This window comes from Dasypus novemcinctus, chromosome 2 (genome assembly GCF_030445035.2).
Source record: "Dasypus novemcinctus isolate mDasNov1 chromosome 2, mDasNov1.1.hap2, whole genome shotgun sequence".
Classification (NCBI taxonomy): Eukaryota; Metazoa; Chordata; class Mammalia; order Cingulata; family Dasypodidae; genus Dasypus; species Dasypus novemcinctus.
This window is the reverse complement of record NC_080674.1, coordinates 169,255,603-169,275,051: the sequence shown is the minus strand read 5'-3', so window position 1 is coordinate 169,275,051 and position 19,449 is coordinate 169,255,603. Positions and strand designations below refer to the sequence as shown.

Sequence of the window (19,449 nt, the reverse complement as noted above, 5' to 3'; positions counted from 1 at the left end):
ACCTTTGTAATTTCTTAATCAGGTTATATAAAGAGAATCATAAAACTGCCTTCTTGGGATGTGGCAGCGTTAATGATTATTCTAAAGTGGTCTAAGGCACCGGGAGGAAAGGTGGCTATATAGCGTTATGAACACCATTTCCGGAATTTTTAAAACTTGATTTCTACAGAGCTATTGAACACACTAGTGGAAAAGTAAATCTGAGCGACGCCTCCTGGGCTTAGATTTTCTAAATGTAGAGTTTACACTTACAGTTTTAGCAAGCTACAAAGGTTACTCAGAATTCGAAGTTTACCCCTTAAAGAGCAGAGGCCAGAAACTCGAATTTCCAAGGATGGTCCCAAACACAGCAATCTGGATTGCAGCACTTTAATTTCTCTTGTACATGCAGAACGGGGAGGGGACTTCGCAATTTCCGAAGGACACAGATTCGTCGCAGCCTTTTACCCTCCACTGAATATGTATATAGTCCCTGCCAAATTCAAAGGTCAGAGTGGTTTTCGGTATCGACGGACTCCAGGGACTAAGCAAAAAGAGAAAGCAACTAAGGGGGTTTGTGGAGGACCATAGTGAGGCAGGACAGTAGAAAAACGCGGAATAGGTAGTCCAACCAAAGTAACAAACAGCAACATCCATGACATTTAAATTAAGGTAGGAGTGCGCATCAACTTGATGGGACAGAACAGATGGATTTCCCTGACCTTAGGGAGATGGCGCCGGCCACGGGCAAAAGCATCATACACCAATTTGTTTTTAACTCTAGATAAAAAGAGAATGCTAAGACCATAAACAATTGGGCTCACACCTTAATTTATTTAATTTCCTACTACAGCAAAATTCTTTGAACCAAATCTAGGTATCGGAAATTTAAAAGCTATTCGGTGAACAGTACCAATTAGTTAGGTTACTCTTTCACTTACACAAAGGTTTATTGAGCGCCTACTCTGTGGTAGGCACTGTTAAGCCACCACAGACGTGGCTCCTGACGCCATGGAGTTCACAGTGTGGTCTAGCCAGTGAGATTAAAAAATTCTCGCATCATTTCTTCTGTAATAGCACAGGGAAAGGATCAGCCCCTCAAGTTCCTCCACGTGGTCCCCGCAGGCGAGTGTAGGTGTGAGCGCGTACGGCTTGGGGTTCCTGGGGAGTGTGAGAAAGCACGTGTGTCAGAATGGCGCGTGTCAGAGTGCGCGTGCATGTGGCGGCGTGGCGCGCGTCTCCGTAGCCTCCCGAGCCGGGCTGCGTAGGGCGAAGGAAGCGCGTCTGTCGGATCCACGTTACCAGAGACTGCGCGAGAACCACCCCGCAGGCGCAATTGTGAGTGAGCGCGCGGGCGGGGGAGGTACCCGCGGCCGGCGGCGGCGCGCGCAGGCGCAGAGCGCGGGAGTCGGGCCGCGGCCGCCGCAGGGCGTCTGGGGCGGGGGGAGCGAGCGTAGGAAGCCATGGCTGCTGCTCTCGCTGCCGCTGCCGGCTGCTGAGGGGCTCGGTCCGCGAGCGTCCGCCGCCGCGGAAGATGGTGACCCCACGGGCTGGTCCGCTGCCGCCGCCGCTGCCACCGCCTCCCACGACGCAGCAACCAAGGCCCGGCGCGGAGGAGCCGCCGCTGTGAGCCGCGCCTTCCGTACCCCGCCGCCGCCCGAAGAGAACGGGAGGGCGGGCGAGAGAGCCGGGGAGTGGAGGAGCTCGCCCGCCTGCTGGCAGCGCCGCCACGCAGGGAGCGAGGCCACAGCCCAAGGTGACCGTGCCTCCCACCCCGCCGCCGGACCGGCCCCTTCCAGTCGCCGCTCTACTCCGGCAGCTTCCCGCATCCTCCATCCCCAATACCCTCCCCTCCCCCATCCCTTCTCGGCTCCTTCCTCTTCTCCCGCTCGCCCCCTCCCCTCCGTCCTTCTCCCTCCTCTTTCTCAGCCTTCGCGGAGTCCACCTCCCCTCTTCACCCGCCGCACGCCCTCCCTGCCAGGCTCAGGGCCCCTTTTCCCTAGCGCTGAGGCCTGGTTCGCCACCTCTCCACTCTCGGTCCCTCCCCTCTCCCTAGGTCCTGTAAATCTCTTACCACTCCCCGCATTCCTCGGATGCCCTTAGTCGGGGGCTCTCCCCCATCGCGGCCCCCCCTCCCCCAGCATCCCATTCCAAGGCCTTTTATAAACCCCTTTTTGAGCTGCCTTTTTCCGAACTCCTCTCCTCCACTTGCCATACCCAACTTTGCCTTACCCTCTTTTAGTCTACGCAGCCCCCGCTCTCAGCCTGCCCCCTTCGTGCGGTTTGAGGGATTTTGGGGGTGCGGAGTAGCTTGACAAGCTTCCTTCAAAATGAGAACCAATTACCCTGTATCCCCTTCTTTCTACCAGTCCCTTCCTTTTTGTCCCACCTTTCCTTCCCCGTTGGCCACCTCCTGTCCTCCTCCAGTTCTGCTTTTCCCACCCAAGGATCCCAAGACCCCTGCTCTCTTCAGGAATGCGTTCCCTTTCTACACGGGGTTGACGAAATTCGCCCGCGTCTGTCTTTGGAAGGCCTTTGGTGTGTGGCCAGCACCTTTAGCAAAACTGGAGGGGAGCTCCCGGGCCTCTCTCCTGGCAGAGTTGTTGCTGAACGCAGTTCCGGATCGCCGCGGATTACCGCGGCGGCCGCTGTTGCTGTGCTGCCTGCTTTGCAGCGAGCTGGGTTGGGGTTACTATAGTTCAAAAGCTTCTGAGATTGGCAGGCGTGGGGGGAGAGAAAGGGGGCTTTGCTGTGAGACGGCATCAAAGATTAATGGATGGCTTTGCATCGCAGTGTGCAGTAAACAGGAAACTAGTCAGAAAGGAAAGACGAGGAGGACTCTTGTGTTTTTTAATTTTTTAAAGTGCGACTGTACAGTTAGCTTGAATCTTGAATCATGCCCAAAAGGATGAGCTGTCTGTGCTGCAGTCGTGACCCAGGCTGAGCGCCCAATGGCAGAGATAGCACTGTTTTTATTTTTATTCTTTTGTCTGGCTCCTTAAGTTGAAAGATGGCCCGTATATTGAGAGAAACCAGAGAATTTCTATTAGTTTATGTGGAAATCAGGTACACAGAAAGTTAGCTAGCAACGAGTGGGAGTGGAGAGGACCAGCTATATTTAAAACAAGTGCCAATGCTTATGTAAGAGGTGCTTTCTCCTGGGTGTCTTCGGTTTTGGGGTGAGTTTACTTAACGATTTTAGGCTCTAGTTTTGTCCTTGTACGTTTTCAGGGTTTGCCATCTTAACAAGATGGAAAGCCAGAAAATTGGTCTCTCAAGATTTGTTTTAACTGATAAAAAATTTTTTTTAAAGTGCTTGGGACAAGGAAAAGGAGATGAATGTTGAATGAATGAGGATTTTGATTTGTTTTAGTAAGGGGAAAAACGGTATAGAAACTTACAGCGCTAAAAATTATCCAAATTTTGTACTGAATAATTTTTTAAGGAGGTAAAGGGACCTCGTACATGGGAAGCAGACACTCAACCACCGAGCTACATCTGCTCCTCAAAGAGTTGTTTTTTTTGTTTGCTTTTTATTTTTTTTTTAATTTTAAGGTAAGGGGGAATGAACTTGTGACCTCATACGTGGGAAGCAGGCACTCAACCACTTGAGCTACCTCCATTCCTCTGAATAATTTTTAAATGGATTATTTGGCATTCTTATTTTTGTTTTACCTGTTTAAAAGGGAGTTTATCTCTTTCCATTTCGATTTCTTATTTATCTTAGTTCTTCAACAGAAACCAACTATGACTTTAAAAATTTACATTTTTCTTATTGTTCAGGATGATTCGTTTGATTTCTTTATAATACTATGCCAGAATCCTGTTTACTAGGAAACCTAGAATTGAGGCCTCCTGTGTTTTCTAAGCTACAAACAAGAATGGTGAACTGTACAACATTATACTTGTATATGACATCACTATGTAAGGAGTAATTGCTATTTCCTAGCTTGGAAAAGTCATTTAATGAAATTATTGCGGTTCTGTCCTTGATTAGCATTTGTAGAACATTTCTTGCAGTTTTTGGAAAGAAATGTCTTTTAAAATCTGTATTACTATGTGAAAATGTCTTTTAGTTTGGTCACATTAGTTCGTGTTTCTTGCAGAGATGTTGTGCTGGAGATATTACTTCCCCATTTTCACACTCTAAGGAAATATTTTAAAGTCTTGAATGGAAGGTTAGAAAGTATATAACATTAATAGAATTAGGGGTAATTCGTTTATTTGAGTTTTGTTATGTCGAGGTCTTTTAAATTTTCTTCAGCTCTTCTGCTTATTTCTAGGCTTGTTTAGTTTTAAGAGAATTTTGAGCTCTTTCTGACTTTAGAATATGCTCGTTAGCTCTGTTCAACAGAAAATCTAGGAAAAAGAAATTAGGCTGCAACCAGACATCATAAAGGCATAATAATCGTTACCTAAGTAAAGAAGGCTCCATTTATACTTCAGGCTAATCTAGTGATTTGGCAGGAGGTATGAGTGATTTCATGTATTGGTTTAGTGTGTGGTGCTAGGGTGTTGTCTGTTATTTATTTGTGATCCTACCATATCATGTGCTGCTTTTGCTTTAGAAAGGTTCAAAACTATAAGACTTTGAAAAAAAAAAAGTTTTTCCCCCCTCTTCCTTTTACAGCTTTTGTGGATAACTTGTTAGATTTGATTTTCTGTGGATTAAATTTGCTTCTTCAATGCCTTTGTATGTGGCCAGCTTGTCAGTCACTTGCTAATATATCACTAAATAGATGACAGGTTTAGTGAGCAATGGATTTATTATTAAATGGACATATTACATTTTATGCATGGACTTTTAAAATTCAGCCATTTGAGTCTTCAGTTTACTATGCAATAGATTTACAGATTCTGTCTCCTTGGATATTTTTCTGTGTCCACAGGTTTAAAAACTCAAGATTTTCTTTTTATTCTTCTTATATATATGAGACAAGAGGAATGATAGTAATTAAGAGGCAACATGTGCCATTCTGTTAATGGACTTCTTTTGTAATAGAGATATGATCTTCACCCTAAAAATTCTCTAGCACTTTAGATCTTGATTTTTAATGTAGGATTGTTTATTCCTTTAGTTTATTTATTTATTTTTACAACTTTAAGAACTGCAGTAAGTGGTGAAAGTAAGTACATTTTTAAAAAACAAAACATTAAAAGCAGAAGAAGTCTCTTCAAGTCAGGTACAGTAAATATGGATCTAAGTATTAACTCAGTAATCGCACTTTATTTTTGTTACTTAGAAAAACAGAAGTGATTTCTGTTGGGATTCTAGAATATGGAAAAATATTTACTTTTCCACTATAGTACAAAGCAGATATCTACAAATGTTGTAAATGCCTTTATTATCTCTACATATGGTAATTTTCGCATGTGATGGTAGGTTGTGAGAAAAGTATTTTGAAAGAAACTCCTCTAAAAGTGTGTTATCAGTTTGACTATCAACATAAGAGGTTATTTCATGCTATTTCCTTAAGTCATTTAGATGGCTTAGGTGTGTTAATGCTTTTTACCGATAATTTATTTTTTAAGGCCCCCCCCCGCTATGATGAAATAATACTTGTATATTCTAGAGAGTTTAGCAAATATGAAAGATAGAAGAAGGGAATAAAAATCACACCTAATCTCACCATTGAGAGGAAGTTAATGTGAATATTTTGGTGTATTTCTGCACAGGATTTTTTTCCTCCCTAAATAATATGGGCTTTTGGACATGGATGTTGCTCTAGTGGTTGAGTGCCTGCTTCTCACATGGGAGGTCCTGGATTCGGTTCCTGGTGCGTCCTAGAAACAACAAAAACAAACAAAGGAAAAAACTAACTCAGAAGAGTCTGATGTGGCTTACTGGTTGAGCACAGGCTTCCTGCATTTGAGGTCCTGGGTTCAATCCCCAGCCCCAATACCTCAAAACAAAACAAAAACCAGGCTTTTAGTTTAGGTTCTTGAATGGTATAATTTATAATAAATATTGATTAGAGACTTTATTTTTCAGTGTTTTGACCACCTTTAGGATGCTTTTTTCTCTCTATTTTTTATGTAGGAAAAATTATTAATATCTGTTTTGTACATATGAAATAGTCAGAATTACAGTGTTTATTTATAAAAAGCTTATTTCTGTATTATTGGTTAAGATACATATAATAACACTTGGGTCATGGGAATGACTGATACATGATAATTGAAAAACTTTTATTAATGGTGTACCAGATCAAGGGGCCTTTAACTTTTTAACAGTCTAATGAAGGAAGCTATGAAACTTGGAGGGTAAAATGGAAAGATTGAGAAACACTTAACCATAGCATAGCAATCTGTCACTATTATTTTCTTCAGAAATAAATGTTTTCATTTGTACTGTAATGTCTGAAATACTGCCAAAGCTAGAAATGTTTAGCTTTCTCAGCAAGTTTTCTTAAAAGGATGTTGTCAGGAGCCAACAGTCCAGAACTATCTTTACTGTTAAAATTGTCCTTTACCCACTATTGTTTGCCCTATTCCCTTTCTTGTAATTTCTTGGATTAATTATATTTATCATATAAAGCAGTATTGCATTGAATTGTCCTTTTAAGTAGGAGAACCTGATAACTGCTTTTCATTTTATTTTATTTTTCTCCTATTAACCTCTAAGCAAAGGCAGGGCATACAATACAGACTTAATACCTGGCTTCTTCCATGTGCAGCATGCCTATATCAAGGGAAGGATTTGAAGAATTTTACTATTTTTCCACTTTCAAGGCAGACTCTGGCTTGGTTAAAAGTTTAATGAATGATTCAAGGAAACAATATTGCAAAGAATTGACATCTGCATGATGTATTGAGTGTTCTGGATTGTCAATTCCATGCTTGAAATTTCGTTGTAGGTGAACAAGGAGAAGAACAGACTATGAGATATTGCAAATTCATGTGTAGTTATCAAATTTTTATTGAACCACTTAGGCTTTTTCATATGGTAAATACTAAAAATTTACCCTCATATTTTTTAGAGATACCTAAATCAAATAATTTTATAGGGGTGAATATTTCTTTTCAAGTAAATTAGGGGTAGTCACAGATAATTTTTCCATTTTTAAAAAAATTATTAACGTTTTGCAAGTGTGATACATTTGTTGTAATTGAAGCAATTTTATATTTATATTAACTGAAGTTCATAGTTTACATTAGGGTTCACTCATTGTGTTGAACAATTATTTTTAAAGATTTATTTTTATTTGTTTTCTCCCCTTCCCGCCGCCCCATTATCTGCTCTCTGTGTCCATTCACTGTGTGTTTTTCTTTTGCCTGCTTGCATTCTTGCCAGCAGCACTGGGAATCTGTGTCTTTTTGTTGTATCATCTTGCTGCGTCAGCTTTCTGTGTGTGTGGCGCCACTCCTGGGCAGGCTGCGATTTTTTTGCGCGGGGCCGCTCTCCTTACGGGATGCACATCTTGCGTGTGGGACTCCCCTACGCGGGGGCTAATTCTACGTGGCACCGCACTCCTTGTGCGCATCAGCACAGTGCATGGGCCAGCTCACCACACGGGTCAGGAGGCCCTGGGTTTAAACCCTGGAACTCATATGTGGTAGGTGGATGCTCTGTCAGTTGTGCGAAATCCGCTTCCCAATACTTATGTGTTTTAAAAAAATTTTATTGTAGTAACTTATTTTCCATTTTAACCACTTTTAAGTATATGATGCAGTCATAAATATGCTTACAAATAGAATATTCTTAAAGGGTGTTTTATTGCTAAGTGTCTAGATTTGGAGTTAGTGGGCTTTTTAAAAATAAGGTTTACGACCAGAATATTCAGTCAGAATTGTAAGCCTGGGTAGACCCAAACCTGTCAATGTGAAAATTACAATACAAAACTTATTTCAAGAATATTTAAAAGCAGTAGGTGTGCCTAAGAAGTTTTATACACTCTAACTTGTACAGTATGATTTAATTTGCCTGTTGTACATAAAGTTCAGAAACATCAATCACTAACTCAATTCCATACAATTCACTTCTGACTACCTGGAGTTAGACCAGACCCATCCTCTGGGACTGCCTTCACTCTGATACCAGCCTCTAGTTGGGGGATCCTTAGGGCAACCTGCACATCTGACCAACTGGCTACAAATTCTACCATCCCCTGACTCACAGAACTCACTGAAAATGCTATACTTATGGCTGTGATTTTACTATAATAAAAGGATACAAATAAGAAGCCGAAAGAAGAAATGCATAGAGTGAAACCTGGGAGGTTCTCAAAGGCAAACTTCTGTGTCTTCTCCAAGTAGGTAGGCTTTTATATCCAGTTGATATGGGGTTTTCTTTTATATCCAATTGATATGGATATCAATATATGGATACCTAGGCGTTATTGATGGGATCATTGCCCACATAGTGAACTCAATCTCCAGTCACTTTTCCCTCCCTGAGGTGGGGATCCATCTGATCTGAATCAAAGCCCCAACTCCCTAATCACATGGTTGGTCATTCTTTTTTTTTTTTTTTAAGATTTATTTATTTATTTAACTTCCCCCCCTCTCCTGGTTGTCTGTTCTTGGTGTCTATTTGCTGTGTCTTGTTTCTTTGTCCGCTTCTGTTGTCGTCAGCGGCACGGGAAGTGTGGGCGGCGCCATTCCTGGGCAGGCTGCTCTTTCTTTTCACGCTGGGCGGCTTTCCTCACGGGCGCACTCCTTGCGTGTGGGGCTCCCCCACGCGGGGGACACCTTTGTGTGGCACGGCACTCCTTGCGCACATCAGCGCTGCACATGGCCAGCTCCACCGGGTCAGGAGGCCCGGGGTTTGAACCGCGGACCTCCCATGTGGTAGACGGACGCCCTAACCACTGGGCCAAAGTCCGTTTCCCTATATGGAAGGCTTCACGAATTTGCGTGTCATCCTTGCGCAGGGGCCATGCTAATCTTCTCTGTATCGTTCCAATTTTAGTATATGTGCTGCCGAAGCGAGCACTGGTTGGTCATTCTGATGTGGTCTGTGCTCTCCCTAAAACTACCAGTGTCCATATTTGGCTGATCTTGCTAGTATATGAACTATCAGGGTAGTTCAAGGTCCGCTGAAAATAAAAAACACTCCTATCACTGGAAATTCCAAAGATTTAAAGATTTTGAGGTTCTCCACCGCCAGGAATCAGGACAAAGAACAGATCTCTTTTTGGAGGCCAAATTCATTATTATACAGTGTGACAATCCATTAGCTATTTGTGTTGACTTATATTTGTGTTTTCTATTTCTTGAATATTAGGTCTGCTCCAAGAAAAACAAAACAAAACATGGCTGCAAAGGAGAAACTGGAGGCAGTGTTAAATGTGGCCCTGAGGGTGCCAAGCATCATGCTATTGGATGTCCTGTACAGATGGGATGTCAGTTCCTTTTTCCAGCAGATCCAAAGAAGTAGCCTCAATAATAACCCTCTTTTTCAGTATAAGTATTTGGCTCTTAATATGCATTATGTAGGTAAGTAGTGTACATTACATTTTCTAACCTTACAACAAGCATTCTGATATATTTTATGACTTTATTTTTGAATTTGGGTAAATGAGCTTTAGTCACATTGAAATGACAGTGATACATTCATTGCTGAATGTTTATCAACCTTGTTTTAGTCTTGTCTCACCATTGCATATGAATTATTAGGAGAGTATTGATTTATTACTGGATGAAAATGCAAGGCAGAAGAAAACATTTTAGATTTTAATATGGTGAAATGTAAATAATGAGAAATACTTTTCCAGGCATTTGGCCATTCTAATTTGTCATTATTTTGGGTTTTGGTTGAATTTCAGGCAGTAAGCTTTTTAAAATGCATATTTTTTATTGTTGAGACAGATTAAACATTCATACCAGTTGAAGATAAAGCTTTCATTTTCGTTTAATGGTATGAGGAGAATGATACTGTATTTTTTCTTTTAAAAAATAGTCCTGGGACTATAATTAAGATGCTTTGAGGTTAGTGTTAAGAGTAATGACAACTAGTTAAAGAAATTAAAGTCAAGAAATGCAATCATGAAGCATTCATCTAGAATACAAGTTGTGATCCTTAATTTTTAGGTTAATTTTTAGTTTATATCTATTGACAGTAACAATGTATTTTATTTAATAGGGATATTGCATAACTTAACTATGGTAGTAATAGTTTGAAAATATTACTTCAGCCCCTTTCTGTATTTAGAATTGTCCATCGGCAGGTAAATCTTATAAAATAATGAAGAGTTGTCTTGTCTCTGTGAGATTTATTTTTATCTATAGAAGGACTTTCTGGGTTCCAAGCTTAGCCCTGAGAACCCCTTACAGCTCTGAAAGAGTACCAGGTAAGCCATGGTGGGAAGAAGTACTAGAAAAAACAGTGCAGTAGAAGTAGAATACCTGGGTTTGATAGACACATCTCTACCTTGGGAAAATCTGTGAAATGAGAAAGTTCCTTTATGTTGTAAAATGCTATGATTCTCAGACTTTATTAAGGGCTTTGTGTGTTAGCCAGTTTATGGAAAATAACTCCAGTCTGTTGTAGAAAAACAGTTGGGTACTTAGCTAAGATTTTTAGCTAAATCAGCACAGTAGCTCACACTGGTTTTAAAAATGTGCTTATTGTATAGTGCTTCCTAATAGATAGAAATGTTGGTAATAGCAACAACTAATAACCAGAAATATTAATTTTAGAAATTGAGTGATTTCTAGTATAGTTGAACTTGATACTTTAGCTTATAACTTCGGGAACTCAACTCAAACCATTTTAAATGGTAGAATAAGCTCAGTGATTATATGGATAGATATTTTCAGCTTGAACAGTTTTTTAATTGGAGTAACTAACGTCTGTCAAAGTGTTACATAATGTTCTACTTTATCAAGTTTTACCTTTAAATACATTATTAAAATTCTTAACCTTTAAAATAGGTAATATATTTATGTTCAAAAATCAAAAAGCATATGGACAGGTATATAGTGGTAAATACCTCTCCCATCTCTGTTCCCTATCCACTAAGTTCCCCCTTCTACCAGCAAGAAGTAACTGCTGTTATTATTTTCTTGTAAATAATTCTAGAGCAATTTTTATGCATATATAAGCAATTACAAATATATTTTTCCCTTTTATATAGATGATTGATAATAAACAGTATTTTGAACCTTGGGTGTTTGGTTGTTTTAACTTAATGTATCATGAAGCTATAACTACACTTTTACATATGCATGAAAGAAAGCTTTGTACAATTTTTTTTTAACATACAGGCTTTGTGTTCTCGGAAGTCTTAGGATTCTGATAAAGTGTTGAGGCTTCATCTGCACCCTACCCCTATTCTGTTTTATAGCTGTGTAGTATCCATATGAGGATATACCATAATTTTTTGAACTAATTATTACCCTTGGTAAACATGAGGGGTAGGTTCTGTCTTCTATTTCATCTGGCATTGCTCTAAATAACTTTGTAAAACTAATTTCAATAGGAACAAATAAAATCCTGGGATAAATTATTAGAGAGGAAATCGCTGGGTTAAAGTGTATATATACCCATGTAACTGATAGATACTGCTCTCAATTTTTGCCATTTTATACCTCCACAAATAGTGGTTGAGAGTACCTCCAATCTTATATCCTTGTCAAAACAGCACGTTCACATACTTTTTTATATTTTGGCTACTATACTAAGTGAAAAATAGAATCTCAATGTAATTTTGAGTTGCATTTCTCCTCTGAGTGAGGTTGAACTTTGTTACATGTTTAAGAAAAATTTGTATTTCTGCTTCTGAACGCTGCCAGTTCATGTCCCTTGACTACTTCTCTATGAGATTGTTGGCCTTTTTCTTACCAGTTTGTGGGAGTTTGGTATATATTAGTGAAATTAGCCCTTTGTGATGAGTTGCAAATAAATTTTCTAGTTTCATTTCTCTTTTGGTTTTGCTTATGGTTTTTTTTTTTTAATGTGCAGAGGTTTTTTTTTTTAAGTTAATGTTGGTTGAATTTGACTTTTTTTCTTATGAAAGCTTTAGAATTTTGAGTCTGATATAGAAAAGCCTCTTATTCCTGAGTTTATAGAGTTCCATCATGTTTTATTGCATTATTTTTGTGATTTCATTTTCTACATTTAAATATTTGTTTCATTTGGAATTTATTTGCATTTACAGTGTGTTATTGATACATTTTTTTCAAGATGACTATCCAGTAGTCTCCACATATTTATTATGTGGTTTAGTCCATCTTTTCCTGATGGATTATATACTGAATTTTCACATATATATTGTTTCATTTCTAGACTCTTTTTAGTGTTTTTTTAGGTTGTCTCCCTATTTGTGGATCAGCAGCCTAGTCTTATTTATTGAGGATTTGTTATATTTTATTGTCTGATAGGTTAGTCCTAGCATTTTTTTCTTTTTTTTTTTTTACTCCTTCATTTTTTTTCCTTTTTTTTTTTAACTCCTTCAGAGGTTTTCTATTACCATTTATTTTTTCATATGGATTTTAAAATTATCTAGCTTGGTTGATTCCAAAAACAAAACAAACCCTGTTGGACTTTGTATTGCGGTTGCATTACTATGAAAATTTTAAGATAGGATAAAAAGGACACTTTGAGTATGCTATTCTTTATGCAAGAGCACAGGAGAACTTTTTTTTAAAATTCCTTCTGGAGTATTTTAAAGTATTCTTGGATGTTGTAAATGTCCTTCCTAGGTATTTTCTTAGATATTTCATCTTTTTTAAATTACTGTTGTAAGTCGATTTTTACCACCTTTATATGCTTTAATGGTTTGCTGTTAAGAGCTTAAGAATAAAATGTGAAATTGGTAAAGTTTGTGTTTATGGAAGAATGTAATTGACTTCAGAACATTCCAGTGTGTGTTCTACCCGGAGAATAGCAAAGAAAAGTGACTGTCAAAATGTATCTGGTGGGATGCTTATTATAGAACTCTTTTGCTGGAGGTTATATTATAAAAAGGGGAGTATAAATATTAATAGAAAGGTAGGGTGGGACCATTTGTGAAGAGCTCTGAATACACATGGTATTGTGCTTAATTTGGTAGGTATTGGTGGGCTGGTGAAGGTTTAGAGCAGTTGAGCTACATCTTATATAATTAGGCAGTGTTGTATATGATGATGGATTGGGGAAGGGAAAAACTGGAGATAAGACCAGTTAGGATTTTCGGTAAGAGGTGTAAGGAGAGCCAGAACTAGGGTGGTAAAAGTTGGAAAGGAAAGAATGGATGAATAATCATTTCTTTTGAAACTGCACTCACTAAAATCAGCCTGAAGTACAAACCTCAGGCTTCATTTTAATCTTCATTCTGTGGACCTTTCTGTGTTTATGAAACTGTTGCCCACTTCCTCTTCCTTGAAAGTATTTCTTCTGATTTTTCTCCTACCTCTGACCTTCCTTTCTGACTCTTTCGCTGACTTCTTTCTTAGACCTCTTCTGAGTGTTAATAATGCCCAGAATTTGGGTTCAGTTTTCATCTCGTTTGGCAGATCTTGCATAGTTTTGGCTGTCTATCTCTTCTCTACACTTTCCACTATTTTCTTGACTATGTTATTCAGGAGTTGGTATTCCTTCTCTGTGATCCACGGCACCCAGTTCAGTCCTCCAACATAGCACTTTCTAAGTACTGTGCTGCACTTTTCCGGTCCATATGCATATCTGTCTTATCAAATAGATTGTGAGCTCCTTTACGGAAGAAGGTAACTATTTTCTCAGTATCCCCAGCACCTAATTAGTGCCTGATATTGAATGAGTGAATTTTTAAGTGCCTATAATATCCAGCTGAATATCCTTTAGACACTTCAGTTTGGCATCCATCAGTTAACTCCTCACTTTAAAAAAAAAAAATTTTTTATCCCTCTCTCCCCCCGCACTCCCCACCTTGTGGCTTGCTTACTGTCTCCTCTGTGTCCATTTGCTCTGCATTCTTCTGTGTGTCTGTACTTTTTTATTTTTATTTATTCCCCCCTTGTTGCAGCTTGCTTGTTGTTTGCTCTCTCTGTCCATTCACTGTGCGTTCTTCAGTGTTTTTACTTATCTCCCTTTTTTGTTGCGTCACCTTGCTGAGTCATCTTCTCTGGGGTGCTTGGGAGCCAGTAGCTCACCGTGGCATGTGGGCAAGCCTGCCTTCTGTGTTAGACAGGAGCCCAGCTGATGGGGCCACAGCTGCTTCCCAACTCATCACTTTTATCTCAACCATCTTTTCTCCTTCTGTATTTCTTTTCTTAATAACAAAGCTATCCTATCGGTTACCCAAGCTAGAAACAACTGAACTATCCTAAGTTCCTTTTTTTCAACCCTCACCCATATATTACCAGTAATTATTTAAATATAGATATATAGCTGACTGACCCTGATAACTTCTCTACACAAAGCTACTGCTTTAATTCAGACCCTCCTTTTTCCCATACTACAGTAGCCTTAAATAGCAGAAATTCCTTTATAGGAGAAATTTCTGCTTTATAGAGAGATTCATAAATGTTGTGTTAAGCAGATCATCATTTTAAAATGCTACTGGTCTTCTTTTTAATTATAAATTACTGTTGGAGTAGCTTTATCTTCAATTTAGTTTGTTAGGGGCTGTTTGGTTAATCCTATACAGTAAATATTGGTGCATTTGTATCAGTATTTTTCGCTAATATTTTTGCAATAATTAGATTGTGTATACTCATAGTTCAAATATTTTATACTGCTTTTGTTTTAGTGTATTATAATCCCTTAAAAATCTTACTGTATAATATCCTTTGTTATCATCACAGTTAATTTTCTACTGGAATGTGAGAAGGAGGGTATAGGTGAGCCATAGGAGTTTTTTTTTTTTTTTTTTAACCTCATTTAAATGAGTATCTGAAGAATTTGAGAACCAGTAACCCAGAGGGCCAAGTCTAAACTCTCTTTAGTATTATTTACTAATAACTAAATAAGGGTTTTACTTATATGATGATGTACATATTTGTTTTGTAAGTTCACAACTTTTACTGTACACTTATTGTTTATGAATGTTCATATCTGAATGATAAACTTCAATTTAAAAAAAGTAAAAAATAAAAATAAAAAAGGGTTATTTATTGAGGCTTTAGTCTCCAGTTTATCGTATTCTCTCTTTGCATTTATACCAAAGTCTAGTCTACAAGATTTACTGTCCCTTAAAATATCCTCTCTTACTTTTATGGATATTGTTCCTGCTATTCTCTTTTCTGAAATGTTTCCCTTTTGCTAGCCTGGCAAAGATCCATTTGCCTTTTTTTTTTTCCCTTTATTTTTTTAATGTTACATTAAAAAAATATGAGGTCCCCATATATCCCCCACCCCCCACCCCCCCATTTGCCTTTTGAGGTCCAGGCCAAACTTAATCACTTTTCTGTACAACCATAACCTTTCTGATGTTCATCAGTAGTGTTTAATAATTTTTCTCCATGTTTGTCTTTTTACTAGACTGATTTCTTTATTCTTTGTATCTCTCATGCCTAGGAATATAAATGGCTCATGCTTTACATTTAATAGTGTCCATTGAATGACCGGATAATTGAGAGAATGAATGAAATGAAAATGTTCAATCTAGGTGATTTAACAACTAATTTTATATGAGATGTGCAGCAGGGAAAGACAAGAATGTTCTGGGAAGGGAAATGGTAGTTCTATTAAAAGAATTTAAGGAGAGGTTACATGCAATAGGCTGCTTATAAAATTTTTCTTCAGCTACAAAAATTTAGAAATGCTTACTAAATATCCATTTAAATAAATGCCTCTAAAGTCATTTGTGATAGGGATTAACAAAGGAAATGGGCAAAGTTATTTTTAAAAAGTAAAAGCAGTAGACATACCCATGGGACTGGAAAGAAAAGGTAACAATAATGAGGGATTTATTGAGGTAGACTCAGTGGGACTTACTGATAATGTCATAAAGATGACTCAGATTTGAAGGTAACGTGAATCAGATTTAGGAGAGTGAAGGAGAGTAAGCTAGTTTGCTGAGGGGGGAGGGAGTTCAGTTGTACTTGTTGAATATGAAAACGTTTAAATCTCAGGCACCATGAGATATGTGAGTTGTACTTAGAACAAGAAACAGAGTGTGTACTTTTGTGTATATAGTAGGCCCTCAGTAACATTTTGGTTGACAACGTAACATTTGTAAGGGGACTTTTGAAGCACCAAAATATATTCTTTGAGTTAGGTACTTTATAGGGAGAAAAGCAGAGGTTCATGGACCAAATTTCCTGTGTTCATTGGGGAAGGTGAAAAGAAAATGAAGGGGAGAAGTCAGGATAGAAGGAAATCTGTATCACAGAATCCAAAGAATTAGAGCATTTTGAGGATAGTTGCTTGAGATGCTAGAACAAGAATAAGTAGGATGCCTAGATTTGACATGTGGGTAATTAATGACTTCAAGTTTCTTTAGAATGAAAGAAATAAAGCTAGATTGTAAAGGGGGAAAATAGTTGGTTAGGAAACAGAGGCCATGAGTACAGATGGTTTGAAACATTTGGCAGTGAAATGAGAAAAATAGGTAAAAGATAAAGAAGAAATTAACAGAAGGTTTTTTCCAAGTTGGGAAGAGCCTTGCATGTCCTTTCAAAACTGGTGTAAGGATTGGGGTCAGGAGAATAATTGAAGATACAGGAGTGTCTTTAGGAGTTGGAGAAATAAGATCTTGAGTCAAAAGGAAGAGACAACCTTAGGAACATTAAGAGAACCAGTTCTTCCTGAGGAAACTAGGTAATGAGAGAACTGGTGTCGAATACATAGGTATTCATGGAAAGGTATATGAAGAGTCATGTAGGGAAATCCACACAGAAGTGGAAAATGCTTTATATATTTTCAACAAAAAGTCCAGTGATTAACTTATTTTGGTAGTAAAGTAAAAAACTTAAAAATTTGTTAAAACTGATGTAATGAAAGTAATTCAAGCTCTTTCTATTAGAGTGTAATTAATGGGGAGCCTTAGTTAGAATCATTTTATTTATATCTCTCTTTTAATATCTACTACAGGTTATATCTTAAGTGTTGTGTTACTAACCTTGCCCAGGCAGCATCTGGTTCAGCTTTATTTATATTTTTTGACTGCTCTACTCCTCTATGCTGGACATCAAATCTCCAGGTAAGAATGTGACCCTGTTTTGAAGTGTATGGCTGAATGTAAAGTTTTCCTTTGCCAATAAAATACTTTCTGTGAACACTGTTCATATGGTGAAGTTTTTCTTTGGTAAGTATCCAAAACAGTTTATCTTTCTAAAATTTTGTTTTTATTAGTGCAGTTGTATGTTTATACGTAGTACAGAGTTCCCGTATTCCCTCCCCTATTTTTCTCTATTATTAACATAATGCATTTATGTGGTACCTTTGTTAAAATTGATGAAATAATATTATTATATTAACTGCAATCTGTAGTTTATATTAGGGTTCACTCTGTTCAGTGCTGTGGGATTTTTAAAATTTTTATTCTGGTAACATATATACAATTAAAATTTACCATTTTAACCATTTTTAAGTATACATTTCAGTGTTAATTACACTATAGTGTTGCACTACTCTCAAAAAAATTTTGTGCTGTCCATTGCCAAAAGTGTTCTAGCTCCTGAGACAGAAACTCTCTACCAGATACACTTTAACTTCCCTTTCCCCACCTAAATCCCTGGTCACCTCTATTTTCTTATTATGAATTTATGTATTCTCATTATTTCATATCAGTAATGTCATATTTTTGCCCTTTTATGTTTGGTTTATTTATTAAACATGATATTTTCAAGGTACATCCATGTTGTTTGCATGTATCAGAACTTCATTGCTTTTTGCTGCTGAATAATATTCCATTGTATGTAGATACGTATTTTTTTTATCCATTCTTCCAGTGATGGACATTTGGTTTCTTCCATCTTTGGGCAATTGTGAATAATGCTGTTATGAGCATCATTCTGCAAATATGTTTGAATCCCTGCTTTCAATTTTCTTGTATATGTACGTAGAAGTAGGATTTCCAGTTCATGTAGTAATTTTATGTTTAACTTTATGAGGATCTGCTGAACTGTTTTTCACAATGGCTGTACCGTTTTACATTCCTACCCACAGTGAACAAAGATTCTAATTTCTCTCCATTTTTGCCCAAACTTATTTTCTGTTTTTAATTGTAGCTATCCTAGTAGATGTGAAGGGGTATCTAATTATGGTTTTTATTTGCCTTTCATGATGACTAATGATTTTGAGCATGTACTTAATGGCTGTTTGTATATCTTCAGCCAAATGTCTATTCAAGTCCTTTGCACATTGTTTAATTAGGTGGTTTGTCTTTTCGTTGTTGAGTTGCAGAGTTCTTTGTATATTCTGGATATTAAAACTTATTTAGATGTATGGTTTCCAAAAATTTTCTTCCATTCAGTAGGTTGTTGTTTTACTTTTTTGATAATGTTCTTTGCAGAAGTTTTAAATTTGGTAATGTCCTCTTTTTTTTTCTTTCTTTTATTACTTGTGCTTTTTGTGTAAAGTATAAACCATTGCTCAAAATAACATCCTGCAGATGTTTCCCTATGTTTTCTTCAAGGAGTTTTATAGTTTTTTACATTTAGGTCTTTAATCTATTTTGAGGTGAATTTTGTAAATGGTGTGAGGTAGGGGTCCACGTGCATTCTTTTCCATATGGCTATCTAGTTTTCCCACCACTCATTTTCCCCACTGAATATATTTGACACTCTTGTTAAAAATCAGTTGGCTGTAGATGTGAGGATTTCTTTCCGAACTTTCAATTCAATTTCGTTTTTCTATATGTCTATCCTTGTGCCGGTACCTTGCTGTTTTCATTATTGTAATCTTTAAAATTCAGAAGCATTAGTCCTCCAACTTTGTTCTTTTTCAAGATGGTTTTGGGTATTTGGGGCCTCTCACCCTTCTGTAAGAATTTAATGATTAGCTTCCATTTCTACAAAGAAGGTTGTTAGAATTTTGATTGGTATTGAGTTCAGTCTATAAATTGCTTTGTTCACATGTCCTGGTTCAGTCCTTTAGGCAGCTGCCACCTAGTAAATTGGCATGTGGGAATTACTCTGTTCCCCCTGGAACTGGGCCAGGTATTCACAATGAGAGTGCAGGCTGGCTTCACACATGTCAGGAAGTGGGTGGGAGAAGTCCAGCAAAGGCACCATGAGCTTTTCCTGCTGTTTAAAGTGATGCTTACTCTGTTACTGCAACCCTCTTTTGTTTTCCAGAGCTCTGAGGAAGATGGTTCTGCTGGTTTTTGATAGTTGGTAAAGATTCTGTGAGGGGATGGAACAATGAAACATCTTTTATCACCGTCTTGGTGGACCAGCAGTCTAGACATAGGTCTGCCAAGGAATATGAGTTTTCTGCTTTGGAACAGAATGTTAAAATAAGACGAACCAAAAGTAGCATTATAAATATAATGGCATAGGTCGAATTGTGGGAAGATGGCATTGGACTAGGCAGGCAGGACTCAATTCTCTCACAAAAACAATGGACAAAGACCCAAAACCTGTCCAAGGGACTTGCTTTGGGTATCAGCAGACCAAGACAAT

The 19,449-nt window shown here is 38.0% G+C and overlaps 1 protein-coding gene and 1 non-coding gene across 2 annotated transcripts in view; one reads left to right on the top strand and one right to left on the bottom strand.

Moving 5' to 3' along the window:
* The first annotated feature begins 1,378 nt into the window (after positions 1 to 1,378).
* RNF145 (ring finger protein 145) overlaps positions 1,379 to 19,449 on the top strand; it is a 71,820-nt gene continuing 53,749 nt past the window's right edge. The window contains exons 1-3 of the mRNA XM_023587398.2: positions 1,379 to 1,735; positions 9,206 to 9,417; positions 16,916 to 17,024. Of these exons, the coding sequence (XP_023443166.1) occupies positions 9,234 to 9,417; positions 16,916 to 17,024 (293 nt within the window). The 5' untranslated portion in view covers positions 1,379 to 1,735; positions 9,206 to 9,233. The remainder of the gene's footprint in view (positions 1,736 to 9,205; positions 9,418 to 16,915; positions 17,025 to 19,449) is intronic.
* Positions 8,808 to 8,914, bottom strand: LOC111762972 (U6 spliceosomal RNA). The gene has a single exon (XR_002795956.2). It is a non-coding gene; the product is annotated as a U6 spliceosomal RNA (small nuclear RNA).